This window comes from Akanthomyces muscarius, chromosome 6 (assembly GCF_028009165.1).
Source record: "Akanthomyces muscarius strain Ve6 chromosome 6, whole genome shotgun sequence".
In the NCBI taxonomy this organism is placed as follows: Eukaryota; Fungi; Ascomycota; class Sordariomycetes; order Hypocreales; family Cordycipitaceae; genus Akanthomyces; species Akanthomyces muscarius.
This window is the reverse complement of record NC_079246.1, coordinates 3,408,201-3,435,665: the sequence shown is the minus strand read 5'-3', so window position 1 is coordinate 3,435,665 and position 27,465 is coordinate 3,408,201. Positions and strand designations below refer to the sequence as shown.

General features: G+C 55.3%; 10 protein-coding genes across 12 annotated transcripts; 7 read left to right on the top strand and 3 right to left on the bottom strand.

The window, feature by feature from the left end:
* Positions 1–709: 709 nt before the first annotated feature.
* On the top strand, positions 710–2,887 carry LMH87_001234 (uncharacterized protein; the record flags this gene model as incomplete). The annotated part of the gene is made up of 1 exon (XM_056199281.1): positions 710–2,887. The coding sequence occupies one exon, from the start codon at positions 710–712 to the stop codon at positions 2,885–2,887; it is 2,178 nt and encodes a 725-aa protein (XP_056056144.1).
* A 393-nt stretch (positions 2,888–3,280) lies between these two features.
* Positions 3,281–4,113, bottom strand: LMH87_001233 (uncharacterized protein; the record flags this gene model as incomplete). The annotated part of the gene is made up of 3 exons (XM_056199280.1): positions 3,281–3,299; positions 3,353–3,822; positions 3,889–4,113. 3 exons carry the CDS (start codon positions 4,111–4,113, stop codon positions 3,281–3,283), a joined length of 714 nt encoding a protein of 237 aa, XP_056056143.1.
* An 853-nt stretch (positions 4,114–4,966) lies between these two features.
* On the top strand, positions 4,967–6,190 carry LMH87_001232 (uncharacterized protein; the record flags this gene model as incomplete). 2 transcript variants are annotated; one of them, XM_056199279.1, is made up of 4 exons in its annotated part: positions 4,967–5,096; positions 5,311–5,418; positions 5,510–5,913; positions 5,990–6,190. In XM_056199279.1, 4 exons carry the CDS (start codon positions 4,967–4,969, stop codon positions 6,188–6,190), a joined length of 843 nt encoding a protein of 280 aa, XP_056056142.1. The 2 variants fall into 2 exon arrangements, with proteins under 2 accessions (XP_056056142.1, XP_056056141.1); XM_056199278.1 differs by having other exon boundaries at positions 5,269–5,418.
* A 1,063-nt stretch (positions 6,191–7,253) lies between these two features.
* On the top strand, positions 7,254–8,936 carry LMH87_001231 (uncharacterized protein; the record flags this gene model as incomplete). 2 transcript variants are annotated; one of them, XM_056199276.1, is made up of 2 exons in its annotated part: positions 7,254–8,494; positions 8,538–8,553. In XM_056199276.1, the coding sequence occupies 2 exons, from the start codon at positions 7,254–7,256 to the stop codon at positions 8,551–8,553; spliced, it is 1,257 nt and encodes a 418-aa protein (XP_056056140.1). The 2 variants fall into 2 exon arrangements, with proteins under 2 accessions (XP_056056140.1, XP_056056139.1); XM_056199277.1 differs by having other exon boundaries at positions 7,254–8,936.
* Positions 8,937–9,048: 112 nt separating this feature from the next.
* On the bottom strand, positions 9,049–10,714 carry LMH87_001230 (uncharacterized protein; the record flags this gene model as incomplete). The annotated part of the gene is made up of 7 exons (XM_056199275.1): positions 9,049–9,443; positions 9,497–9,627; positions 9,684–9,756; positions 9,831–9,981; positions 10,070–10,302; positions 10,366–10,402; positions 10,565–10,714. The coding sequence occupies 7 exons, from the start codon at positions 10,712–10,714 to the stop codon at positions 9,049–9,051; spliced, it is 1,170 nt and encodes a 389-aa protein (XP_056056138.1).
* Positions 10,715–13,833: 3,119 nt separating this feature from the next.
* LMH87_001229 (uncharacterized protein) lies at positions 13,834–15,772 on the top strand (the record flags this gene model as incomplete). Its single annotated transcript, XM_056199274.1, has 5 exons — positions 13,834–14,081; positions 14,142–14,221; positions 14,330–14,457; positions 14,517–15,353; positions 15,410–15,772. The coding sequence occupies 5 exons, from the start codon at positions 13,834–13,836 to the stop codon at positions 15,770–15,772; spliced, it is 1,656 nt and encodes a 551-aa protein (XP_056056137.1).
* Positions 15,773–19,096: 3,324 nt separating this feature from the next.
* On the top strand, positions 19,097–20,698 carry LMH87_001228 (uncharacterized protein; the record flags this gene model as incomplete). Its single annotated transcript, XM_056199273.1, has 1 exon — positions 19,097–20,698. The coding sequence occupies one exon, from the start codon at positions 19,097–19,099 to the stop codon at positions 20,696–20,698; it is 1,602 nt and encodes a 533-aa protein (XP_056056136.1).
* A 985-nt stretch (positions 20,699–21,683) lies between these two features.
* LMH87_001227 (uncharacterized protein) lies at positions 21,684–23,231 on the top strand (the record flags this gene model as incomplete). The annotated part of the gene is made up of 2 exons (XM_056199272.1): positions 21,684–22,192; positions 22,244–23,231. The coding sequence occupies 2 exons, from the start codon at positions 21,684–21,686 to the stop codon at positions 23,229–23,231; spliced, it is 1,497 nt and encodes a 498-aa protein (XP_056056135.1).
* An 826-nt stretch (positions 23,232–24,057) lies between these two features.
* On the bottom strand, positions 24,058–25,419 carry LMH87_001226 (uncharacterized protein; the record flags this gene model as incomplete). Its single annotated transcript, XM_056199270.1, has 2 exons — positions 24,058–24,939; positions 24,988–25,419. 2 exons carry the CDS (start codon positions 25,417–25,419, stop codon positions 24,058–24,060), a joined length of 1,314 nt encoding a protein of 437 aa, XP_056056134.1.
* A 295-nt stretch (positions 25,420–25,714) lies between these two features.
* LMH87_001225 (uncharacterized protein) lies at positions 25,715–27,232 on the top strand (the record flags this gene model as incomplete). Its single annotated transcript, XM_056199269.1, has 2 exons — positions 25,715–25,903; positions 25,970–27,232. The coding sequence occupies 2 exons, from the start codon at positions 25,715–25,717 to the stop codon at positions 27,230–27,232; spliced, it is 1,452 nt and encodes a 483-aa protein (XP_056056133.1).
* Positions 27,233–27,465: the final 233 nt, after the last annotated feature.

Here is a 27,465-nt window from a genome sequence, read left to right as displayed (position 1 = left end):
CTTCTTTACTAGGGAATGGAAAAGAAAGTCTGTATCGAAAGGCTTTGTCCTACCAGTGCATAATCATCGCGATTGCATCCGCAACCCGCATAGTTACATGCCGGGAACCCCTGGTAAACAGCCGACAAGTATGTATTATCTGTAATAGCACCATTTATTAATAAAAGCAGCAATCTGGCCAAGCAACAATACCAACAGCGTCCTCCATCACTCTGAAGCCGCGGGTAGTTGTGTACAGGGTAGGCCTCGGCGCCGGCCACAGTACAGGGACACACCCACAGCTGACCGAGTCTCCACAAACGGTGCTTGCGAACAGAAAAGACTCAAACAAGAATATGATGCAGGCGAGTCGTGCCAAATCACTCACAGCTTATCAAAAGTACGTGGTAATGGTTAAAAAAAAAACATACTCGACCGGTTCGAACGGTGCGCTTCGTGTTGAATGAGTCAGCAGCTGGCTTCGGTACCCACTCGACCACGCGCCGCCTTGATCCACGCCCGCAGCCTTTTTGGTGGGCAGGGCGAAACAATTTTCTTCACCAGACAACCGTGTTATTCATCGTCGACGTGGCCACGGTGACATCTGTCACGCCGTCTGCGTTTGTAGCATCGACATATTATTCACTTTATGGAAACCAGCAGCTCATACACGCTATATCATATCTAAGACGTCTGGGCGACGACCTCGGACACCCCCCGCACTTTCACCATGTCGTCCCTCATGTCGCGAAAAGCCGGTCGCGCCGAACCAGCAAAACCAAGGTTTGCGCGACCCAATCCCGTCAGAGCCATGCGCGAGCGCGAAGAGCGTCGCCAAGCTGCTGCCGCCGCCGCCCAGAAGGGCCAGTCTGCGTCCGCGGCCAACAAGCAGGGTGCCGTCGCCCCCCCTGCCCGCCAGCAGTGTCCCAACAAGGCCTGTCCCAAGCCCAATGTCGTCGACGGTACCTGCCAGACCTGTGGTCGTGTTGCCGATGACAGCAACATTGTCGCCGAAGTCCAGTTTGGCGAAACGTCCTCGGGTGCCGCCATGGTCCAGGGTTCCTATATTGGTGCCGACCAGGCTGGTGTCCGTAGCATGGGCCCTGCCTTTCGACGAGTCGGTGGCTCCGAAGACAGGGAAAAGAGCATCAGGGAAGCCCGTGGCTTGATGCAGGGTTATGCTCAGCAGCTCAACGTTTCCGATAGTCTGGTGGCCGCTGGCACGCAAGTCTTCAAGCTCGCATCAGGTGCCAACTTTATTCAGGGCCGCACGCTCGCCAGTGTTGCTGCCGTCTGTCTATACGCTGCCTGCCGAGCCGAGCCGCCATGCAAGGTCATGCTCATCGATCTGGCTGATTTGGTACAGCTCAACGTCTTCAAGCTCGGTAGAATCTTCAAGAAGCTCAATGAAGTCGTACCGATCGGCAACGATGGCCTGATTCCCGTATATCCCGAGGATCTGATCTGGAGATTTGCGACCAAGATGGAGTTTCGCCAGGAGACTGCCAAGGTCGCCGAAGATGCTGTGCGCCTCGTCAAGCGCATGAGCCGAGACTGGATGGTCATGGGACGACGACCCTCGGGCATCTGCGGTGCCTGCCTGCTCATGGCCGCGCGTATGCACAACTTTCGCCGCACCGTCCGCGAGGTCGTCTACATTGTCAAAGTCACCAACCACACGATCCAGAACCGACTGCAGGAATTCAATTTTACAGAGTCGAGTCAAATGTCGGTGGAAGACTTTTTGAAGCAGGATTTTCTGGAAAGTTCACACGATCCACCATCATTCTACAGAAAAACCGACGAATACAGAGCACAGCAAGAAGGGAAAGCCAACAAGCGAAAGCGAAACGAAGCCTCAGGCGATGACCAGGATGAGCCCGCTGCACCACCGCCTGGACCCGTTGTTAGGACGCGGCGAGGCACAGATGCTGGTGCGGACCTTTCCAGCGCGCCTCAGTTGAAGTTTCGTCGCGATGCCGACGGCTTCATTATCCCGCTCCATCCTTCGCAGATTCCCAAAGATATGCCTCCAGTCCCCGTTCAGGAAGAAGCGCCCGAGGCGACTGAGGGAGACGACGACTTGCAAAAATTAGCCACTGAATTCGGCGACGCTCTCGACGAAGAAATGGAGCAAGAAGAGGGCGCTGCATCTGGCAAGGAGAAGAAGAAAAAGGCCCAGCTCCCCATCAACGAGGAATGGGAGCAAGACGAGCAAGATCTCGAAGGTCAAATCGAAGAAATCTTCAACGATCCGCTGACCTACGAACACGCTCTCGCCTACTCCAACGCCGAACAGCGCGCACGAATCCACTCGTCATGGGCTCTGCAACAACGTCCCCAGAAGGAAGTCTCCATGTCTGTCGAGATTGATGAAGATGAGTTTGCCAATGATCCGGAAGTACGCAACTGCCTGCTCTCACCCGAGGAAGCACAGATCAAGGAGATGATTTGGGTCAACCAGAACAAGGAATGGCTGCGCCAGCACCAAGAAAAGGTCTTTCGCCGCAAAATGGAGGCGGAGCGGCCCAAGCAAACGCGTCGACGCAGGAAGCGCGCGCGCATCGGCGAGGGCCAGACCAGTCCGGCTAGCTCAGCGGCAGAGGCCGCCGTCAGCGTGGCCAAGGACCGCGCGTGGTCGAAGCGCATCAACTATGATGCTATCCGAAGCATCTTTGATGTGCCTGATGTTGGCGGCCTGGGCTCTGCGGCTACGAGTCGCAAGACGAGTCTCGCAGGTAGCACACTCGGTGGCGACGACGACGAGGCGCCTGAAGATAGTGACGCGGGCGACGACGAGGCGCAAGATGAGGATGCAGAGGGGGCCCATCAAGAAGACTATGAAGGATTTGCCGAGGACGATGATAATCCTGATTTGGATGAAGAGTACGGCCTACATGACGACTAATTGACTCGCATGGGAATATGGTTGAACGACGACTAATGGTCTTTGACATGGACTAATTTATAATACCCTTTTACTTACGGGCTGGAACTGGCGTTTCCTTGTACATAGCCTTGGACAGGACGTACCCTATCAGTAAAAAGAAGTACGTTGAATGCATAAATATAGGCAATAACATTCATTTCAATATTGCATCTTACTTGGCTTCGGTGCTGGATAGCGACATTATTTCGTGACACATTATTGAGAACGGCCCCCTCAGCTCACCTACTCCTGACGCTAGTACTACGCAGTTTTTTCTTATATTCCACATTCTCTGACGTCCTCCACCGTACCAGAATACCTGCCTTGTCCACTATATCCTCCAACATAGCCATATCCCCACACTGCGATTGTTTAGACAAGTAGCCATTCTCTGGTGTGATTAAACAGTGTGGTTCTGTTATTGACGAGCCAAAGTCGACTAACTTGCCGTCACAAAAGTTATCCCTCCGAATGTCAGTGTTGTACACCTCGAGTCGATTTAGCTCTTGAATGTCCTTTCTGATATTCTCGATAGTCTTATATGTTATGCCTGGATCTGACGAGGCTAGTTTTTTAACGATGCTTCGTATCGGCCGGCTTGTAGTTGCCCTCCTCGCCCCTGGCGTTGGGGACGAGTTGGCAGAAGCATCGCTGTCGAGACAGCTCTCGTCTAAATCAACTCCGTATTCGTCTAGCTGTTTGCGGTAGCGATCATCAAGATAGATGAAGCCGTAACATGGTACGCCTATATCGCGTTTGATCTTGCCTTGACTTTTGGCCATATGTATTCGACCATATGCGCGGCATTCGGCGTAGAAGGGGTCTAAATGAAGCTCGGCGAGACGTTTGGGATCATCCCCTGACACATAAGCTTCCCAAGACCATCTCGAGTCCTCTGCGTTATAAAATTTGAACTGAATGTAGAATGTCATTACTGTTTAGTATAAATGCGGTCATCGGCTTAAAATTTAGCCACCTACCACTTTCAAAGCATAGAGCTCCGACTCGATCCTAACCTTGAATACGTATCCCTGACGCCCCGAATCAGAATCCTCCAGAGGGAAGCCGGAGCCTGCATCGAGTCTCCCTAGCCACTCGATAGGCGAATCGTGGTGGCGAAAGGCTCGCAGCTTTGGACCTCGGCAAGGAGGTAGCTCCTTCGGGTGTGCGGTTGGCCGCGGCCGCTGCCTCCGACCACTCAGCATATTCTATTCTGAGCGCGAGCGCTGGGCTGAGCAGATACAAAAGGTTAGCAGGCCGCCTGGATGCAGCCAGCTATGGGTCGCAAATTCTTTTTAATAGCTCATGCGTATGATGAAGATGACCGGCCGGCGCTATTCTCGGCCGTGGCTGACGGGAGCACCCGCCCTCTAGCTTATCTTGCGATGCAGCACTACCCGACGAGGGATGCAGATTAGCGGGCCACGGCCAACCAGCACGCGCCGTTTGTTTCAGACCAGCAGTGGCAGACATGATGAATACACGCGGCGTCCTGGGATTGGCTGCCTTTCTACAGCGCATGTGATCCTGTCTGAGAGTTGCTTGATGGCTGCCCAGCTCTCATCGAGAATGGAGGCGTACAACGGAGCATGCCCATGGCAAGCACTGTAGCCGTGTAAAAGCCGCCGAGCTCCTCCCACGAAAACTATGCCTCCTCGTCGCCACATTCGCTGCTACGTGCCATTTATAGCCCGTATCAACAACCCAAAGGAGAACGAAAATGAGCAGCACGACAACGGTGCTCGATTCCTTGAGATGGCTGAATCCCGAGGTTGAACATGATGCTGACGGCGGCTCTAATACTAAAAACAGAAAGTATCATACGCCGAAGAAAATCATACCGTGGACGGAATTCAACATGGACACCGTAGCCAGTATTGCTGAAGGGAAACTCCTCCGCATAATCCAGACAACGCCGTCCTTGCTCAGTGCGCCGCCTGAGTTGGGCCCTGCATTCTGCTTCGAAGAAGACAGCATCAAATTCATCATGACCAAATGGAATCATGAAATTGTGCAGAAGTGCCTAGATGCTGTCAACGATCAGCTTCCGACCTGCACATGGCAATCTGGCATTCTGGCAAAGTCGAAACGAGGATCGAGCATTCTCACCACAGCGTCGACAAGCTACGCGAGCACACCAGCGAGCGAGAGCACCATTCCGGCTCATGCAGCGGCTTTGCATGCTGCAGTAAGTTATGCTTCCCAAAGAAGGGGGACAGGAATGCGTCCAGACGCTGGCGCGACCACCTTCTGTCACACCCACGGCAACTCTTGCCCAGCAAGCTGGATTGAGCGACTGCCGAAAGACTACAAGACTCCCACGAAATGGAGAAGCTGGGAAGCACTGAAACGACTGCTAGAAGACAAGAGCGGAAATTTGATACTGAAGGAGACTACTAAAGATTGCGCGTTTCCTTTTCGACAAGCATACACCTACTGCGTCGAGTTTAACTGCCGCTACGGGTGTATACTGACGACGGAGGAGGCCTTTGTTTTTCGAATTCGGCCAGGTATAGCATCATTTCCTATTTTTCCTTTTTTGATCTGCAGCTGGAGAGGAGCTAAAATTTAACTTTCTACTCTTTCCCTCCCTTTTTTTAGTTGACCCGACAGACAAGACGAACACGTTGAAAAATACGCTTCGGAAATGTGGATTGATGGAGTATGCATCTATTCCTTGGTCCCAGGATGGAGGTACGATCGTGAATAAAGGCAAACACAAGAAAAACGAGCAACCTCTTACTTTCAACTTGGCCGTGTGGTTCCTCCATGTGCTGGCTGCGTACGAGTCTGAGCCAAACTGGACGTACAACGTGCTGAAGTCTGAAAACCTGCAACAACATGAATGCCTACATCCTCGGGTCCCAGCGACTCCAGAAAGTGAGAAAAAACAACGCCAGCGACCCGGCCGAAGCGGATCTCGCAAGCGAGCGTACGAGGACGTTGGCGAATCCTATACCCACTCTTTTACCAGTGACAGTTTGGCATTTACAGGCAGTTTCCAGGTACGGTCTCTCGCATTTTTCTTGGCAATTCCCGTCAAGGCCAGTATGAGGCCATTTGCTTAATGGTGATTCCAAGTCGCAACGCTCTCGTCGAAGCGAATCTGCACCGAGCGACACCACACACCGCAACGAGAGGACACGGCGGTTCCCGAATGGCGATTTTGCCACGAGCATCAAGCAAGGCGACAGCTTCGCGTCGTCCAATAATGATAGTGAAACGGGACATACTGAATTGAGGAGGTCTAAGCGTGTTCGAGCGGAAGGCTTCAAATTGTAGCTGTCTACTTGGCATCCGACATTGAAAGACTCTGGCTACCTATAAGATAACATGTGGTAACTTTTAGCGAATCCGATGGGTAGCTCTAAGAATCATCGTTGTTAATTAAGGGCCAAGGCCTAACAAGACGGTGCGGCGTATAATGCTTCTATAGCTGGCCAATGCCTGAACCCCTCCATTGCGAATTAGTGACACTATTCCCGCTTCTACCTAGCGGAGCTGTTATTATGCGCCTCCTCCACTATGCCTTTATTCTCGTGTCAGTAGTAGCCGCCACTAACTGCTTTCAAGGAAGCGGAAGTAGCTGCTAACATACACCTAACTCAGTAAATAACGGTAATATATTACGAACGAAGAAAAGTAACAGGCGCGCGCAGCGGCGGCCTAAGGAAAGCGACCAGACGGGCGCATACAGATCGCCCGATTAGGCAGACTAAGAATACATAACCACAGTAGTGTACCTCGTGCATTATCACTGCTTCTAATGTACTAGCCTTGCGTAGCCAGTAGGGCCCTATTCCACTAGTGATACGACGGCGCGGACGGCGAATTAAAGAGCAGCAAATAGCGACCAATATCAGCGGGTGTCGCCGATAAGCTCATTCGCGGGCAAAGAAATATTGACCCTTAAACCCCACCATATGTAAGCGGGAAATGGCCGATCGGAAATTGTTTCCGCGCCAACTGGAAGAACGGCAGCGTCGCAGAACAAGATCTCCCTGTACCGTAAATAGTGGCTGCAAAAGTGAGTATTCGGGCGAAAGGAACAATGCACAGGCGGAAAAGCAATTCCTCGACTCAGCTCACAGGCACCGCGCCCTCGTGGAGCACGGCTTCCTGGCCCCATGGGGCTGGAACCCATCATGTGGAATCTCGGCGCCGGGATGAGGGGCGGGATAGTGTGACGAACATAAAACCCCAGGGGACGAGCGTTGCATTGCTGTTCAGAGCGGTCCTCTTTTTCATCGAGCAGAGAGTTATGGACGGCTTTTGCAGCTAGCTCTTGTCACACTTTGCCCAACACTAGTTGCTCCTCACCAGCTCAACACTCTTCACAACAGGAATGGCGACTCCCGCTCTGCCGATGGTGGCGGTCGACCCCGCGATGCCGCGGGGCTCAGATGAGTACGAGAAGAAGCGGGCTGCGAACCAGCAGCGCCTCGCCGACAGCATCCCTGTCGAGCTTCGCCTGCCACAGCACGTTGTCGACTCGGCGCCCAAGAACGTCACCCAAATTCCTCGTCAGTGCGGTCTTTTAACGGCGCGGGAGCTGGAAATTACCGAAAACTACGATGCGGTGGCCCTGGCCGCGGCCCTCGCCAACAAGACGTATACCGCCGTCGAGGTCGCCGCGGCCTTTTGCAAGCGAGCCGTCATTGCGCACCAGCTAACGTGCTGCCTCACGGAATTTTTCATGGACGAGGCCCTGGCGCGCGCCAGGCAGCTCGACGAGCACCTCGCGGCGACGGGCCGCACCGTTGGGCCCCTGCACGGCGTCCCGACCAGCATCAAGGCGCACATGCCTCTCAAGGGCCATCGCATGGACCTGGGCACGCTGGCGTCCGAGGCCGTCGTCGACTTTGACAGCCAGGCGATTGGCATTGTGCGCGACGCCGGCGCCGTCTTCTACTGTAAGACGAACCAGCCGCAGCTCATCATGCACATCGAGTGCGGCTCGTTCCACGGCCGCACGCTCAACCCGCGCAACACGGCGCTGTCGTCGGGCGGGTCGAGCGGCGGCGAGGCGGCGCTGCTCGCCATGCGGGGGTCCGTTTTTGGCATCGGCAGCGACATTGGCGGGAGCATCCGCGGGCCGGCCGCGTTTTGCGGCGTCTACGGCTTCAAGCCGACGGCTAGCCTGCTGCCGCGCAGGGACGGCCTCGTCGGGGGCTCCGCGGCAGAGCTCACCGTGCCTGCGTCCTGGGGCCCCATGTCGCAGTCGCTGCGGGACATGGACCTCTTCATGGCCGTCTTCTCGGCGGCGCAGCCGTGGCGTGCCGATCCGCGTCTCAGCAACAGGCCGTGGACCGGTCTCGCGACGCCCAAGTCTACAGAGAGCCCGCTCAAGGTTGGCTTCATGATGACGGATGGCGTGATTCAGCCCCAGCCGCCTGTTGTCAAAGCCATGGAGTGGGCGCGCGCGCAGCTACAAGGTGCTGCGGACATTGACGTGAAGCCCTTTGAGCCGTACCGCACCCAAGAGGCTGCCAAGAATGCGCACACCGCCTACTTTCCCTACGGGTTGGATGCGATTCGTCGCGGCTTGGAGGAGTCGGGCGAGCCGTTTTTGCCGCTTTCTGAATGGTCGGTCCGAGATGCAGAGGCGGCGCCGACGCCGACCTCGCAGGGCCTGTTTGAGCTGAGCAAGAAGAAGGAGCAGTTTTGGTACGACTGGGCGGCGCACTGGGCCAAGCAGGACGTGGACATTGTCATTTGCCCTGCGTTCTACGGCCCGGCGGCGAGCCACGACACGGCGTTTTACTGGAACTACACCATCATCTTCAACTATCTGGACATGCCGGGCGTTGTGCTGCCGACGCCGGTTGTCGCGGGCACCAAGAGCACAGAGCAGTACGCTGAGGATGCGCCGCTGAGCAAGGAGTGTGAGCATGCGCGCCGGCTCTGGGACGAGGGGGACTTTGAAGGTGCGCCGATCGGGATTCAGATTGTTGCGCCGCGACGCCATGACAATGAGTTGTTTGGTGCGTTGGAGCAGCTAAAGAAGTACTTGGACGTAAAGCAGTAGCAGAGCACATGGGATGTAGCGAAAGCAGAAACATTTGAGCAGATGATTAATTCATGGCTAAAATACAGTCGCTAATTTCATGGTATATAGGTAGGGTGTTAATGTGTTCTGTTTAATCCGTATTATGCCGCGTATGCGTCGTATCCGCTGGTTCGGTAAAGTCCAGCGTGACTTCGTATTTCACCTTGATGCCCTGCTCAGCCGACGACCCAGACTCGAGCTCGTGGTCGTCGACGGATCCGCGCTTGCCCTCGACCACCGTGTCGGGGCCGGATCCCTGGCCATAGATGTACGTCGCCTCGTTGGCCGTGTCGGTCGTGGCCAGCTCGCAGGTCGACTCCCCCGAGCCCAGCTTGTTCTTCTTGCGACCGCTGCTGCCCGACAGCTTGGACAGCTTCACGCTGCTACTCTTGGTGCAGCGCGACGTCTGGCTGCCTCGCGATCGAAAGTTGTGGCTCCACCAGCCGCCAAAAGCGACGACAATGGGTCGAAGGATGGGAAGACAACCTATTGCACCGTTAATATCACACCACTAGGGCTTTGGGCATCATCCCGCTTACAAGTCATGACGCTGAGGTGGACTTCTGCCGCTGACCATATGACAATCGGTGCGCAGTTCCACATTGTATCGTCGGCATAGGAGTCGTAGTGTGAAGAGACGACCAGCATCATGATTGATGCAATCATGACCCTGTAGAGGGTAAGTTAGCAGCCTGTCGACAGAGCCTGGGAGATTGCGTGGCTTACATGAATCCAAACATGAACATGCACAAAATGGCGGCTTTTTGCATTAATGGCAGTGACAGACGGCTGATCTGGGCTGTGGGGAGTTAGCTTTGGCGCGGTCGCGGGGATGACGGGCCATGGAAATGCCTGGACGAGAGTAAAGCTTACTTGCAGGCAGGACGATCAACGTCAGGTCGATGACCAAATGTGTCGAAACCGACCAAAGGAAAAATTGCGCTGGGTTTACAGTGCATCTTCCTTGTATGCTCTTGTCCCAGAAGAATCGGGGTGGGTAGCATTGGAAGACGGCCACCAACAGCTGCGATACGAGTTAGCAGGCCTTAATCATGCACTTCAGAGCCATCACCACCGCCGTTGTTCTTTCACCCTTTTTGGTTCAGACTTACGCGCACAATGAACCACGTCGACGCCAGCGCCGTGAGCAGCAGCACAGCCAGCCGTGCCGGTGTAATGGCCTGAAAGAGACGCCAGTAGAGCGCCAACAGCGACAGCTGGGCCGCGCCTATCGCAATCGTATACGCATGCTCTTCAATTTCCTGCACCATGCGTTGATAATACCGGGCTTCTTCTATCGGCACGGGCAGATCATCGAGATGCAGTCCTAGACCCTTTGTGATGACTGAGGCATATCGACGTTAGCAACTAGATTGGCGGAAGCAACGGGTTCGGGACAGGCACGGACGGAAAAAGACTGAAATATCGTAGACGATGCAGCCAGCCTAGAGGAAAGATAACGTTAGTCAAGTGCGCCAGTCTCCTTGACTTGCGCCTCGTCCGATGGCTTTGCTCGACGTGCCCCGTGGTTCGAAAAGGTGGTGAGCGAGAAAGTCGGCTTGCAGGGTCCCAAAGCCACCGGACTATCGGGGGAAGAGGAGGCGTACAAATGACAAGACAGCGAACCAATCATCCCACCACAATTGCACATTCTTGATTTTGCGGGCGTAGAAGCGCAACGCGAGCGTTATCGACGAGGCGACGAATGTGATGACAACACAGGCGTACACCCCAGCCTGCAGCGACTCGGACGCCATTGTACTTTGAGGTTCCTCGCCGGCCGCGGGCGCGTGGGCAGTTGTCCAAATTAGGATATGGCACCAGCCCAGGTGTGAGTCGGTGATTTTTGGCTTCACTCCGCCATGAATGTCGAGGGCTGACGGCAAAATGTTGAATCGCGAAGAAGGGTGCAGAATTCAAGATGAAGAGAGGGGGCAGAGGTTAAAACGGGCGGCGGCGGATTGTGGACTGATGAAGGCTTGGGGATCTGACACTTGGGGGCGGGCGGCGGGCGGGCCGGATGGCTTGGGCAGGGCGGCGACCGCGGGGCTGCCAGTACATTTGACGGCTGCTGTGTATTACGAGTACACAGTAATTCTACAGGGGTTCAGCAGCAGCAAGTGCAGACTTTTCTCTGCTGTTGCAGTGCTCGAATGCGACCCTCCTATCCTGGTAGTCTCCGCCCTTGGTGTCGCAAGCTGAGGGAGCGATGTCACCTTGCATGGATGAGGACCCAAGACGAAGCACAGACGGCGAATTCCAGCGCCCTGCATTCTAACTTTACTCGTAGTTAGTGGTGCCGGTCAGCGGTCCTCTGGGAACGCCGCTGGACTGGGGCGAGCTAGCAACTAAAATGGTTTAGTTATGCGACGGCGCTTTTGCCTCTTGAGATTACTTTTAGGTAACGCCGATGCTAGAGTCTGTTTGATGCTCGGAAAAGGTTACTGGCAAGACCAGCACAGCAGCAACTGGCTGGCAGGGACCGTACGACGCGCGCCGGTTTCAGTCACCGATCGCCCCAAGCACAAGACAGGGCTGGCAGGGCCAAATGGCGCACTCGTTCATGCACTGTGCCATGTGCAGATAGTTTTGGTGGCGCAGACATAATAGGCCACCCCCAGCCTGAGTCGGCTGCGTTGTCTTGTCCGTCATGAAGAGATGGTGTTGTAGATTTGGCTAGCTATTGGCGTCGACTCAGTTCCCGAGGATCCAGGATCTAGAAATTGCCCGGCCGAATCTTTTAATGCTCGCGGGGTCTTGACAGGGGCCGCTATATCAATATCGGGATAAGAGGGTAGAAGATGGGCAATTATAAACATGTCCATCACAAACATGTTAGGAAGGAGCGCCCGTTAGATGCCCCTTCCGCGTTTTCGATACTGGCCGACATGACGTAGACTCAGGGCCTCAAAGTAAGGGTTTTACACCATCACGACCTCAAAAGTCCGAGACGCGATAACAGTAACAAGAACTATAACAACACCACCATCTCCACCATCACCAACACCAGCAGCAACAGAATGGGTTGGGAATCGGGTATCGCGTTGGTGGGAAGCATTGTCGGCGTCGCAACGCTGATTCGCTCCGGAGGGCAACGGTTATAGGATTACCAGCCCGCGAAGTGGGAGGCCGATGCTGCCGCCGTTCGCGCTGAGGTTGCTGCCGAGGCGGCCCTCAACCGGGCTCTCGTGCTCAAAGCCGCCGAGGAAGCCGCCGCTGAACGGGCGGCCGACAGGAAGGCGGAACGTGAGGAGGCCGCCGCAGCCAGCGCCCACATCCGGGCCCTCGACTTGCTGGCCGCCGCCGCTCCCAGGGCCGCCGCCCCTCCCAGGGCCGCCGTCGCCGTCGCCGACGCCGCGACCCAGACCGGCCCCGAGAAAGAGGAGCGCAAGGCCACCAGGTCTACAGTTAGTAGTAGGCAGAAAGCGGTATCGAAGGGGACGGAGGGGGCATGGAGACGGACGGGAAACTGAGGGGCCATTGCCTGCTCAAGGCCAACTACGACATTGACGGCTGGAGCCTGACTGACGACGAGGTCAAGAGGAATGATGGCGTGACGGAGCGCAGACAGGCAGGCAGCGCCAAGCACCAGCGTTCGAAATAGACAACTAGTTAAACAGCCAATCCTCGTTTCTTTCTTGACCAGACCTCTCCCTCCAGTGTCTCGTCTGTAATAAACCCCTGCCATTTACGTGGAGCAGCCCATCTCCGGACGCCACCCGCTATTACTGGGGCTAACCGGGCCAGCCCAGAGAATTTGAGAACCTCGGGCTTCGCCATGGCGGCGTTCGCAGTCGTTGTCCAATCATGTCAGATCAAGCCTGGTAGATAAAGAGAACACAAAGTCCAGCCAGGGGCGTTTAGATTACTGAAGTATACCCCTGAAGCGGTTGCACAGCGCCGTTATCTAGCACAACAACTGTAGAGAAGATCGCTAGCCATGTGGTTTCCGACGCGCGGCACACGGCGAGCCAGTCGAGCGGAAGTTTGAGTAGCTGCTTTTCCGAGCTGCCAAGGACAAATGCCGACGTCGTGGCGTTTTGTGGCTTGCCAACTGTCGTTTTTGTACAGATTACTGAGTCGACGACAGAGTGCCAGTGATGGATAAAACAGTGCTTTTGATTTGCGCAGAGCGTCCATCTTAGCATCTCCACCCCCAGATAAAACCATCCCTTTTCCTTGTTTCAAGGGGAGGGGCCGATTGTGATGGAGCATTGCCCAGGTTGCCAGGGCCCCGGCCGGCCGGGCTATCATCAGCAAATATCCTCTTGGCCGCCGGGAAGTTGCTGGCTGTCGTAAAGCAAAAGCAGTTCCGCGCATTTCCATAATTTTAGCGAAGAAGGGTAATTAACAACGTCTAGTATTAGGTTCGGGGCTGCAAGCACCGTTGCGCGGCGGCGGCGGCGGCGATCTTTTAAATCCTCCCACTCGCTGCTCCTCTTGTCTCATTCGAAAGGAGCAGCTGCCCACCAACTCTACCTATTCTGTCTCTGTTTTTTACTCCGAGAACCGCAACTACTCCGTCCCATTACCTACTGCCAAAGCGCAAGGCCACACAGCCTTGTGCACCGCTGTCTTTGCCCCCCCTCCCAGCGAAACTGGACGCAGACCCCTGCGCCCGATAGGCAACTAGAGACATTCTCTTGCATTATCGGAGAATTTCCCTGTCCGCTCGCTAACAAACCCAAGCAGGAGGGGAAGAGCGAGGCCGCCGTGCTGCAACCCTAGCAATCTAGCTTGTCGCACATTTTTGTTCAGCTTTCCCGGTCACCGTCACATCGCACATACTGTTCAGGAACCTTTAAGCCTTGCCTTACCAGGTCAGGCCCAAGTACGGATAGGGAAGCCAGGCCGGCAGACACGCGCACACCCTGCCATGGGCGTTGACGCAGCTGCGGTAGAAGGCGCTGCGGGCGCGACGCCGCCAGCCACCTCCGCGATGGAAATTGACGAATCGCAGATTCCTGGCACCGTGCATCTGGTCGACCTGGAGCACACAAAGGCAACACGGCACGCGGGCTCCAGCCGCGACATTATCCTCATCCCGACGCCGTCGCGGGATCCCAACGACCCGCTCAACTGGTCGGCCGGTCGGAAGCGGCTGCATCTCATCTGTCTCATGGTGTAAGTTTCTTATAATATCCAAACAGTCCGTAGGGCCCGAAAAGCTTATTTATGTTGCAGCTATGTCGGGTTCAACGGCATGGCCCTATCGGTTGTGTATTCCGTCTTGGTGCCCCTGTCGAGTGCCCTGGGCGTTACCCGTAAGTTTATTCCCGAAAACCTTGTCTGGATGTCCCTGCCTGTCTCTCTTGATTCATATTCCCTGCCGTCGCCTGCACTTGCTTGACTCACTTAACTGACAAAAACAGTGGGCGATCTGAATGCCGGCACGGGCTACATGTTCCTGCTGCTGGGCTGGTCGCTGCTGTTTTGGCAACCCTTTGCGCTGCAGTACGGCAAGCGCTTCACCTATCTCGCCTCGATGCTGGGCATGGTCGTAAGCCTCAATACCATCCTTATTCACGACTGTCTCTCCTCGTTCTAACATCGTCTCAGGCCGTTTCGTTCTGGAGCCCCCATGCCCAAGGCGGCGGCCAGTGGATCGCGCGCAACATTGTCACCGGCTTCGTTGCGTCCCCCATCGAGTCCCTGCCCGAGACGTCCATCACTGACATCTACTTTGCCCACGAGCGTGGCACCTACATGGGCTGGTACGCGCTCATGCTTGCCGGCTCCAACTACCTCGCGCCCGTCCTCTGCGGCTTCATCAACGACGGCCTCGGCCCGCGCTGGCCGTTTTACATCATGGGCCTGTTCTGCGCCGCCAGCTTCGTATTCCTCTTCCTCTTCATGGAGGAGACCAACTATGCGCGCGCGAGTGTCGGCGTAGTCTATGAGCCAAGCAAGTCGTCGCCGCCGGAGGTGGACAAAATGCCGGTTGATGAGGCAGCAGATCGCGACGGCGAGCTTGACTATCCCCCCGAGAAGACGTTTGTGCAGAAGCTCGCGCTCTTCAACACCGGAGAGAAGCAGCCGTTTCGCATGCATTTGCGCGCATGGCAGAGCTTGCGGTTTCTGACGTGGCCGACGGTGTTCTACGCAGGCTTCGCATACGGCACATATCTCATCTGGTTCAACATCCTCAACGCCACGTCGTCCATCATCCTCGGCGGCGCGCCGTACCACTTCCGCCCCAGTATCGTCGGCCTGTCATATCTGGCGTGTGTCATTGGCACTGTAATCGGAGCTGCGTACTCGGGGGTCGCGTCCGACTGGTTCGTGCTGCGCATGGCCCGACGCAACGGCGGCATCTACGAGCCCGAGCACCGCCTATGGCTCTTTGCCGCAACGGCCATCCTCGCCCCGGCCGGTCTTGTTCTCTGGGGTGTCGGCGTGCGTTCTCCCCACTTCGACCTTTCAACATTTTCACCTTGCTAACAAATATACAGGCCGCGCATGGCGTGCACTGGTTCGGGCTGCTCGTCGCCATGGCGTTCCTGGCTTTTTGCAGCAGCGCCGGCTTGACCATTGCCGTTGCGTACCTGGTCGATTCGTTTCGCGAGATTTCGGGCGACGCCCTCGTCAGCGTCATCCTCATCCGCAACACTATGAGCTTTGCCATTGGCTATGGCATCACGCCTTGGCTCGACGGCCTCGGCCTGCAGAATTGTTTTATCAGTGTCGCCTTTGTCGCGCTCGCCATTTGCAGCACATTTCTGCCCATGATTTGGTGGGGAAAGAGGCTGAGAGCGGCAAAGCGCGAGAGCTACTGGACCGAGGTCAAGGTCCGCGTCGCTTCCAAGGCATACTAGTTCGCTATGGGATATGCATCGTAGAAACGACTCGTATATAGTTCATTGGTTAGAATTTGCATCGAATAATGACTCTGCACATGGTTATATCTCATAGTATGTCCTCTCCAAGAGCGGCTACTCTCGCGTCGAAATGCAGACCTGCAGCCCGTTGTGACAATACTGAGGGCGGAGCAGCTGCAAAATAACCAGCAACAGAAGCAATAGAAGCAACAGCAGCAACAGAAGCAACAGCAGCTACAGCAGCAATATAGCAGAGGTGTTGCTAGTATCATTTAGAAGAGAAACTCGCGCGGCCATTTAGAGCCTCTTAGCTGTCTTGTTTCTATGTTTCTAATGTGCCTGTTCCTTTGTACTAGGGTTGAGACTGCACAGGTTGGATATGGACACCACGTAACCCCCTGCATATCCTCATCGCCTGTGTCGTTGTACGACGGGCCGCACACAATGTCTTCCCAGCCAGATCCACACGCGTTACCGATGAAGTATCTGGCCTCCTGGAATAGTACGAGCACGTCGTCCCGGCCTTTGCAGCGTTCGAATCCAATTATAGCCTCTGCGCCAGTATACAGAGCAGAGATTTTGTGATCATATGAACTGCAACGTGGTTCCGTGCTTGCAACGGAGTCGCTATGTACCAAGGGCCTCTGAGGCCTCTCCGGGTCCGGACAAATTGGCCACCGCACATGCTTAGCATCTTGGCTTTCGCCATGCCACTCGACGCAGTCGCATATATTGGGGTCGAAAGCTCTCAGGGGATTCCCCGCAACGGGCCAAGATCTAGGCATCCAGGATGCCATTCCCATGCCAGAATGCTCCTGCTCAAGCGCCTTCCGAAGGCTATTGGCGCATATCTTACCGGACGACAGTCGTTTGATTGAAATGTGCTGCTGAGTCCCAATACCCACAAACAGCTTTTCATTTTTGTCTCGGCCGACGAATAGACTTGGAGGCTGATGTCGCGAGCAATCCAAAACATCGCAAAGCGGCTCCCCGTGGAAGTGCTTTCCGTAGAAACAGCCTGCGTTCCGGTATACCCTTTCGGGTTCATGCTCCATTGATACGAGCTGATGCCAAGTTATTGGGAAAACATGACTGCATACGTAAAAAAAGCCTTCGTGACCGATACACACTCTTTCACTCGTCTCCGGTAGCTGGCGTTGTTCCCTGGAGAAATGGATTGTGGTGTGCTTTGTCTGACACCGCGAACAAGAAAGCAATGGCATACCGTCCAAGAGTGCTTTCCCAAAGATGTCACCCTTGCGCTTTGACGAACAGCCTGAGCACATCCGGCCAAATTGGCTTGCGGCTTGGGCTTTGAAGGATGAAGAGGGTGGTGTCCAAACCCGAGTCGTGTCGTTGTATCTTTCCTCATCTTGCTGCGGTGTCAGACGATATCTTTCAAAACCCGGTTCAGTACTAAAAAGCCACATGAATATTCGAGATGTATGGCGAAGTCGGAGTATGCTGTCTAGATCGAGCCTTTTCATCAAGACGATGAGGACCTTGTCCGGGAGTCGTAGAAGCGGGCTCGAGATTTGGTTTTTGTACGCATTCTGAACTAGGATATCGGTATCCTTGATCGTTGACACACACTAGAGAATATTAGCAGAATAGGAGAACCGGGTCGAGTAATTATTTCAAGACCTACCGATTCATATGACGGCGGTGGCACGTCAGAGTCCATTGTGGGCATGATCACCGAAAATGTAGGAGTCTAAGCAGTAAAAGAATAGGAAACTGTCCAAAAAATAATAACTGTCGCATTTTAGGATAGGGTGGTGCTTATATGTGAGGTGTCTGGGTTTAACTTTGCATCGAATAACATGCGGGCACACGCAGTGGCGAGAAGAGGGCTATATAAGCCACGGCACTTTTAGGTTTCCCTCTCTTCCATTGAAAATAGTCCGTCTGAAACTCTAAGCTGTAAGATAGATGTATAGGAAAAGATTTTCAAGGGCTGTCGTCCATGGAAAGGCCAGAGGTGGCAGCAACATGCCTCGATTGATGATAAGTTAGCAAAAAAGGGATCTGTGCAAGGAAGACGATTATGCTTCTGTACTGGGTTACTGTCGAGGGAAGCGTTCATGCATGTACGAATGAGAACCTGGTTAAGTGGTCAAGTGATGGTCAGCAATTACGCCGCGGCAGCCACGACGCGCCAAGCCTCCCTAAAAGCTTGTTGGTCGCCACAGCGACGCCAAACACTATCCTGGACTCGTGTCAAAACCTGGTTTAGTTTGTCTCGGTAAGGTGCTTTAGTATAAAAAAAATTATGTTTGACGCCCTGTACGTGCTGAGATTTGGGACCATCACTTTTAGCCCCCAGTGTACCAACAGTGGCCAACGCCATGGCCAACACAACTTGCTAGCTTGTTTATTTGTCTAGATATTCAACACCATTATCATTGGCCCAAAAGCGCCAGCTGGACGCATGACTTCATAAAGTGCCAGTGCTCTGCCGTAGCACGCTCCACGAGTCAGCCTCGCCTGTCCTTTAGACCGATACGCCGCCACTACACGGTTCCCGACAGGTTTGTTGTATTCAGACTTTTAATTGTTTCCGGAAACATCATCAATGTAGGGGGCACGTGGAAAAGACGCAAACTGTACACATGTTTACAGATGCTAGCACCCATGCCAGAGTTGAGTAATTGAAGCTTCCCTCGTTGCCAAAAAGGACACGAGGTTTCGCAGTTTAGATATGATCTTGTCACATTACTATAACGCGAATCAAAAATACAAGAAAAGGAAGAATAGCTTCGCTTTTGGCACTCAATGTCGCATCAATGACACGTTGACATGGAGTTGTGGCGTGGCAGAAGAGTGGCAGGGGAGTGTGGGGTAGAAGATTGAATGGGATACATATTTATTGGTCATAATGTCCATATGTACACCAATACCCTGAACTCTAGCGTCGCTTTGGCAGCCGAGATCCACAAACTAGCGATGCCTGGATAATCGGCAAAGTTGACCTTCTCGATCTGGAAGGAGAACGCTGATAGTACACGGACGCCAACTGCCGACCATATTTTACGTGGCCATCGAGCGGCTGCAGACGTCCGCATCTGCGCAGGTAGAAGCTGCAACGTTGCAGTCGGCATCTGTTATCGACATGCAGGGCGATCCGAACGCATCTCATCTGTACCCCGCGGGTCGGCGGGTGAAGGGGTCAATTGAAAGGCTTGGCGATTGTCCGGCATGGCCGAGATAGACTGAGCTTGTGCAAATATATAAAGTCATTCACGCGCAGTTTGGACTGCAGTTGAAATCAGCGCCAACCCTCTACCAGTTAAAGGAATAAGCCTTGTCACATTCATCAGCATGAGATCTGAAACCATCATCTTCGTGTCCGGCCTCCTTGGCACGGCTGCGGCCGGCAAGCCGGATCCAAAAACACTCCCGCTGCCACCCATGGGCTTCAACAACTGGTCGCGCTTCATGACGGCGATCAATGAGTCCATCTTTGTGGACGCCGCCGCCGCCATGTCCACCAACGGCCTGCTGGCTGCGGGCTACAACCGCATCAACCTCGACGACGCGTGGTCCACGACGAAGCGCAACTCGACGGGGTCCATGGTCTGGGACACGACCAAGTTCCCGCAGGGCCTGCCGTGGCTGACGCAGCACCTCAAGTCCAAGGGCTTCGTCCCCGGTATCTACAGCGACGCGGGCACGCTCTCGTGCGCCGCCAACTACCCGGGTACCCTCGGCCACGAGAGCCAGGACCTGCACGACTTTTACGCCTGGGGCTTCGAGTACCTCAAGCTGGACGGCTGCTACGTCGATGACTACCCCACCGTGTACGGTCTCTGGCTCGACCTGCTGGCCAAGTTCAACAAGGGAAAAGCTAGTGGCAAGCGCATGGTCTTTTCCAACTCGTCGCCCGCATACTATGCGGATCCCAAGGACCTGCAGGGCTGGTACGGCATCATGATGCAGGCGGCAGCCGGCGGCCAGCTCGCGCGCCACTCGTATGATATCGCGACGTACAGCTCGAAGCCGGCGTGGAACAGTGTCATGGGAAACTACGGCTTCCAGGTGCGCACCACGCGCTTCCAGCAACCGGGTTATTTCAACGACCCAGACTTCCTGATTGCCGACCACCCGGGCCTGACGCTGGAGGAGAAGAGGAGCCAATTTGCCTTGTGGACTAGCTTCTCGGCGCCGCTCATCATCAGCGCCGATATTCCTCACCTCACCAAAGAGGAGCTTGCCTTTTTGAACAACAGGGATCTTATTGCCGTGAACCAGGATCGTCTTGTGCAGCAGGCTTCGCTCGTCAGCCAGGATGCGACCTGGGATGTCCTCACCAAGAGCCTGGCCAACGGAGACAGACTTTTGACCGTTCTCAACAAGGGCAACGCTGCCGCCGACTTGACTGTGCCGTGGGCTCGCATTGGCGTGCGCCCGGAGAGCAGCGCGACACTCCATGTGCGAGATCTTTGGGCCGGTAAAACGTCCAACGTCAGGGCGAGCAGTGGCGGAATCACCGCCAAGAAGGTTCCCAAGCACGGGACGGCTGTTTTCCGCATCTCGGGCGACAAGCTGAAGACCGTGCCGACCGGCATAATCTTCAACACTTGGTCCCTGCACTGCCTCACCGATTCTGCTTCGGGGGAGGCAACCTGGGCTACTTGTGATGCCTCTGATAGTCAGTCGTGGACCGTCGACAAGTCTGGTCGTGTGAGCAGTCTGCTTAATCCTGGTAGCTGCCTGGTGAGCAACGGAACTGTCTCGACTAGCAGGGACGGCTGCGCATCCAGCACCTGGAATTTTCCCGTATCTGGCAACATTGTGCACAAGACGAGCGGAAAGTGTGTCAATGAGAACGAAGATGCTTCTACATCTACAGCGGACTGCGGCGATGTTGAGAACCGCCAGGTTTTTGGTGTGCCTGTTGGCGTGGAAATTAACTATTCATAGGTTTAGCTAGAAAATGCATCTTTTAGTACGCACCATAATAACAGCACGCTAGTAAATCACATAAAACTATACGTTTAGCAAAAAGTTGCTATGCGGATAGTAATACCGGAAGAAAATCGCTAATGTTCAAACTATACACTCTATGGAATTGCAAAATACGCCGTCGATGCCAATATCTATCCCGTCTAGTGGCTGAACCATTGAGTCTACCCTCACGCATACTTCCCAGGCAAGATGCAGCCTTTATCTACGACGGCGGTCTGCACAAACGCATTGCCAAGGCTTCTGGACTCACGTCCGACAGGCCACCAAAGCTGAATGTTTTCCGCCGGCGCCATCGTTGCCCTATAAGCATAGTTTTACTCTGTTTTGCGCCACCAAGTACCATGTAGGGTAGCATTTGAGTCGAGATCAAAACGGATCACATTAAATTCTCACAAAACTGCTGTGATGTTTTGCGCCACCAAGTACCATGTAGGGTAGCATTTGAGTCGAGATCAAAACGGATCACATTAAATTCTCACAAAACTGCTGTGATGAAAAATTATCAGAGTATCCGTAAGTCATCAAGTATTTGCACAATCATGAGTCACAGTGGCGCAGCAGTAAAACCCTGTTCCCAATGCTGCCCCGGATCTTGTCAGCCGTCCCCGTCGTGCAGCACATCATCTCCACGGACATCAATCGGCCCCTCCATTCGCGAATAGAAACACATCAAATCTCTGGATTTTAAATGAGCATAGAGGCATTTTTGTCCCATCCCCGGCTAGGTTCCGTGGGCAGCCGGGCTGTGCAAGCCTTCCCTAGCTGCATCTGGAAGGCGAGGCGGCGGCCCGGCCGCGCTACTGTGGGGAAGTGCTGTCGCGTGAGCGACGAGGCTTCATCTGACATGCACGCTGCCGAGTGACAGCCTCATCTACTTATTGCGTCGCGCGGCAATTGACGTTGTTCTTTGGACTCTGGGCATCATCGAGACGCCATCGCCATGTTTCGCTGCAGTCCTGCCAGTCGGCGGCTCCTCGCTGCCCCCCGTCCGCGTGTTGCCCCCCGCAAGCCCAGTCTGGGGAGAGACCAGCTCTACTCAACCAACACCGGTGACGACGGGCCTGGATTTACCCGCAGCACGCGATATATTGCCCTTGCCGTCGCTGGAGGGGCCCTAGTCTGGTATACCTCGAGAAAGCGACGGGTCACCGTGGCTGAGCGTCACCGAGATCGTACCCGCCGCGACAATGAGCTGCCCGAGATCTCCGGCGCTGATGTAGATGGCCCCGTTGAGTCGCCCGTCAAGGTGGCGGACTGGGCGGAAATATCGAGCATGATTCGCAAGCAAGCCACGTCGTTCAAGTTTGAGGGCCACAACGGATCGCAGGGACGCATTGATGCGGTGCGGTTTGAGAGCAACTCCCCCACCGAGGACCAGTGGGCTGTTGGCGTCGGAGCAGGCGTCGGAGGAGCCAAAACTGTCTTTGCCGGTGTTTATGACGGCCATGCGTGAGTTCGATCTTTGTATATTTCACGAGAATGATGCACTGACCATTGCAGCGGCTGGGCTTGCTCCGAGGTTCTCCGCCAGAAGCTCATCCCCTACGTCTCAGCCATGCTGGCCCCTCTCGCGTCCAATGTGGCGGGAGATGCCGTTGATGCGGCCATTAAGAAGGCTTTTGTTCGTCTCGATGACCAAATCATGACTGCTGGCAGAAACTCCGTCACTGATGACACTGCTCCCATCACCGCGGAGGCCATGTCCGCCCTCGCCCCCGCCATTGCCGGCTCATGCGCGCTCATGACCATTTACGACACGCAGACGTCCACTCTTCGCACCGCCGTCACCGGTGACTCTCGTGCCGTCATTGGAACCTGGTCTGCGTCGAAAAAGGCCTACTCCGCCGAGGCGCTCAGCAAGGACCAAACCGGCTTCAACGAGGACGAAGTAAAACGCCTTGATGAAGCACACCCCGGCGAAAAGGACGAAATCCTCGACCCCAAGTCCGGCCGTCTCATGGGCCTGGCCGTGACGCGCGCCTTTGGCGACCACCGCTGGAAGTACCCGCAGGAGCTGGTCAAGCTCATCGAGCACCGCTTCGCCGGCTTCGGCCCGCGCAAGCCCAACGTGACGCCGCCGTACCTCACGGCCAGCCCCGAGGTCACGACGCGCCAAGTCCAGGGCGAAGACTTTGTCATCTTGGCTTCAGATGGCCTGTGGGACGTCATTTCCAATGACGACGCCGTCGCGTGCGTATCGCAGTGGCTCAAGGAAAAGAAAAGAGCTGCCGGCGGCAAGCAAAACGTCACTGCCAAGGCCAACTGGAGCTACGACGAGGACGGCTGGGCGAGCTACAAGGCGACGCCCGAGTACTTTGCCATGGAAGACATGGACAATGCTGCGGTGTGCCTGCTGAAGAATGCGCTGGGCGGCACGCGGAGAAGTATCGTGCAGGGCCTGGCGACGACGACGACGCCGCTCAACCGGAACGTGCGCGACGACATTACCATTCAGGTCATGTTCTTCAAGGACCCCTATCGCAAGTAGGACCCCGGTTGCTTGGCGGACAGCCTCTTCATCTCTTTCTACCCCGGCTGGCCGTGCGCCAGCATTTGTTTCTGCCCTAGGAGGGGGCCTTTTTCCATCGTGTCGGAACGCTTGCTACTTGTTACCTGTGGGTTGTGGATTTGTTTATTGCTGGCCGAGTCTTCATCTCGGGGCCTTGATTGTTTCTGCTTTATATCAACCAGACAAACTCCTAAAAATCGAAAACATTTACTGTCAACCTGCCCTGGTCCGATCTACTCATGTGCTGACTGCTTGCCCCGCGACTTAATGCGGCCAATCAACAAAGTTGGTGCCGAAAGGCGAACCAACATGGCCCACGATGAAGAGACCCGTCCCGCCAAGCCCGATATCAGAGCCTTATTTTCCACACCAGAATGAGTCCTACTTTTGACTAGTTATAGTGAGATTTGGTATACACTAGATTCATAGCAGTCATCGCTGGAGTGCGTTTGTCTGTATAAAAGCTCTCCGCGCTGCCGCTGATCTTACTGCTGCTGTTGCTGCTATTGCTACTGTTGCTGCTGTTGCTGCTATTGCTGCTACTACCACTATTGCTACCACTAGTATAGCTACTTCTATAATAGGGTATCATCAATATGCTCTATTTCTTTTGAACATCCTTTGCTATTTTGAACCTTTGCGTCACGAAATGCAGGCATCATTTAAAACGTAGGGTAGCCATCACCATCTACTCAGTTCAACAGTTCAAATGAGACGTGAATGATATTTCTTATGCAAATTTACATGTCCTGATTCCAGATAGTCGCCAAACGCCAAACCAAATGTAGAACAACCATGTTTTCGCCTACTCGTCATCCTCGTCCTCCCACTCTCCCGCGCCGCCCTGGGCATCACCAGCCTCGTAGTCAAAGTCGCTATAGTCCTCCATGTCCTCGTCCGCGTCGTCGTCGCCGCCCTTGTTGCCCTTGCGCGCCTCCTTCTCGGCCTTTTTGCGGTCGACGTTGGCTTTCTGCTCACTCTTGCGCGCCTCCTTTTCTTGGCGGCGCTTCTGCCATCGCTTCTCCAGCGCCTTGACCTCGTCCTTGCTCTTGTTGATGTACTCGTGCCACATGATCTTGCCGCCGCACAGCCCGTCCTCAACCTTGGTCAGACGTAGGCGCATGCGTGGGCCTAGCTCGACGAGCTTGACGGCGCGGCGCTCCACGGTGCCCTCCTCGGTCTGCTCTGCCTCGCCATTGTGCTCGGCCGCCAATCTCGCCTTTGTCGATAGCACCTTGCGCGGCGCCGCGTCGAGGACCTCGACTTCGGCATCGGTATCCGCTTCGCTGCCGCTGGTGGCATCCGTCATGTAGCCACCCTCGCCGTCCTGGCCAACCATGTAGTCGGCAATGTCCTGCAGCTTGCTGAGGTTGGGCATGTGTGCTTGGCGCGAGTTCTTGGTTGTCACGAGCTTCTCGGCGGCGTTGATGCGGCGCAGCTGTTTGGAGACGCCGGTGTGTCTCGTTGTGATGGCATAGTGGCGGAAGTTGAGGACAAAAGTGCCGTCGTCTTCTTCGGACTGCTCACGGTTGATGAGGACGACTCGGCGAATCGACTTGAGCGGTGTCGCCTGGGGGTTGATGGGAGGAAACATGGATCGGAAGACGGTCGTAGCCAGAGACTCGAGATGCTTTGGTACTTTGGAGTTGTTGTCGGCGTCGGGACGACTCATATTATTCATGACAAGCTGCGTCTGTTAGCATTTCTTCTGGCCGGTCGTTCGTCTTCGACATACCAGAGGCGCTGTGAGAAACTCCTTGCCCATGCCCTTGGGATGCTTCTGAATCTTCTGCACATCTCTGCAGAGCGAGTATTGATCCACGCGAAAGTTCATTGTCGGGCCGCGCGGTGTCAGTGCCACGCGCAGATTTGTGTTGCCGCTCTCGGATCGGGAAAAGAGCATTAGATGCGTCACGCCCAGCGGACCGCACATGGCGAGGTAGTCCTTGAGCTTGTTGGCCCTGCGCTCCTTCAGTCGGCTCGCCGTTCCAGGCTCCATGACTTTGCGCACATCGGTAGCGAGCTGGCTGACGCTGGTACCGACCTCGCCAGCACCAATGCGAATGACCATGCTCTTGGGGTCTTTGGCGGTCGCATGGCCCTGGATATTGGACTCGGGGTTGTTGAAGCCCATGTGGGTTCTCTTCTTTACTCTGCGGCGGGCCATTGTGAAGGTATTTTATGGTTTCAATTGGCTTGAAAGTGAAGAAAACGGCAATGTCAATGACTTGGCCTAAAAAAAAATGGCATCGCCGGCAGCATCGACCAGCCAAAAAAAAAGTTTTGGAGGGACCGCGATAAGCCTCTTATCACACGTGCGCTAAAATCTTCCCCGCTAAAATTTTCTGGCGGCGGTCATCCAGACTTATTAGTCGACAGTAGACTTTTCGACGACAGGCTATTTATTCTACATTTGTTGTCTTTTTTACTGATTTTGTCTCTTCAATTTGAACAAAGTCATCATGGCCGACCTCAAGCGACGCAAAGTCTCGCGCAGCGTGCCCTCGAAACGCCCCGAGCCCGAAGAAGCCGTCTCCAGCAGTGAATCTGAAGAAGCCGTCTCCAACAGCGAATCCGAAGACGAGTCGGAGACGGTCGATGCCCAGCCCGATGGCGAGGAAGAAGTGCAGGCGAAAACCTTTAAAGAACTTGTGCGCTCCCTGTAGCCCTAGCGGTTGAAAACTCCACCACACGGCCGTGTATGCTAACCTCCTCAGGGTATCGTCGAGGCCCTCTGCGAATCCTGCGAAGCCCTCGGCTACAAGACCCCGACCGGCATCCAAGCCAAGTCGATCCCCGTCGCCCTCGAGGGCCGCGACGTAATCGGCCTCGCCGAGACTGGCTCCGGCAAAACGGCCGCCTTTGCGCTGCCCATGCTGCAGGCGCTGCTCGACAAGCCGCAGCCGCTGTTCGGCCTCGTCCTCGCGCCGACGCGCGAGCTGGCGGCGCAGATTGGCCAGACGTTCGAGGCGCTCGGCGCGCTCATCTCGCTGCGCTGCGCCGTCATCGTCGGCGGTCTCGACATGGTGCCGCAGTCCATCGCGCTCGGCAAGAAGCCGCACGTCATCGTGGCAACCCCCGGCCGCCTCGTCGACCACCTCGAAAAGACAAAGGGCTTCTCGCTGCGCACGCTCAAGTACCTCGTCATGGACGAGGCCGACCGCCTGCTCGACATGGACTTTGGCCCCAGCATCGACAAGCTGCTCAAGTTCATCCCCCGCGAGCGCCGCACCTACCTCTTCTCCGCCACCATGAGCTCCCGCGTCGAGTCGCTGCAGCGCGCCTCACTCCGCGACCCCGTCCGCGTCAGCGTCTCCTCCAACAAGTACCAGACCGTTTCCACGCTGCTCCAGCACTACGTCTTCCTCCCCCACGCCGACAAAGATACCTACCTCATTCACATCATCAACGAGTTTGCCGGCAAGTCGTGCATCGTCTTCACCCGCACCGTTTACGAGACGCAGCGCTGCGCAATCCTCCTCCGCACCCTCGGCTTCGGCGCTATTCCCCTGCACGGCCAGCTTTCCCAGTCGGCGCGTCTCGGCGCCCTCAACAAGTTCCGCGGCGGCATGCGCGAGATTCTCGTCGCCACCGACGTCGCCGCCCGTGGTCTGGATATTCCGAGCGTCGACGTCGTCCTAAACTACGACATCCCCTCCGACTCCAAGACGTACATCCACAGAGTCGGCCGTACCGCGCGTGCGGGCAAGTCTGGCGTCGCCATCAGCCTGGTCACGCAGTACGACCTCGAGCTCTTCATGCGCATCGAGGCCGCGCTGGGCAAGAAGCTCGGCGAGTACCCGACGGAAAAGGAAGAGGTCATGGCTTTCAAGAGGCGCGTCGAGGAGGCGCAGCGCCATGCGCGCCTCGAGATGAACAACATCATGGAGTCGCGCAACAAGGGCGCCACGTCAAGGAAGGGCCGAGGCGACCGCGGCAACAAGCGGAGGCGAGAGGACATGGACAGAGAGGAGCGGTAAAGATACTTTCAAGAACAAATTGCTTCACGGAAAAGGGGCATCACTTTAGACACAATTGATGAGGAATACCCGGTTGATAGCCCCGAGTTTGGGGTACACAAAAAAGTATGGAGTTATGGCTTATTTTTTAATCAATTTAGAATGACCATCTATTTGGTGACAGGATCTTTTTACAGCTCAGTTTCCGTTCCCAGTAATACTCCAGTTGACGCCGTGCAGAAGCAAATATCATA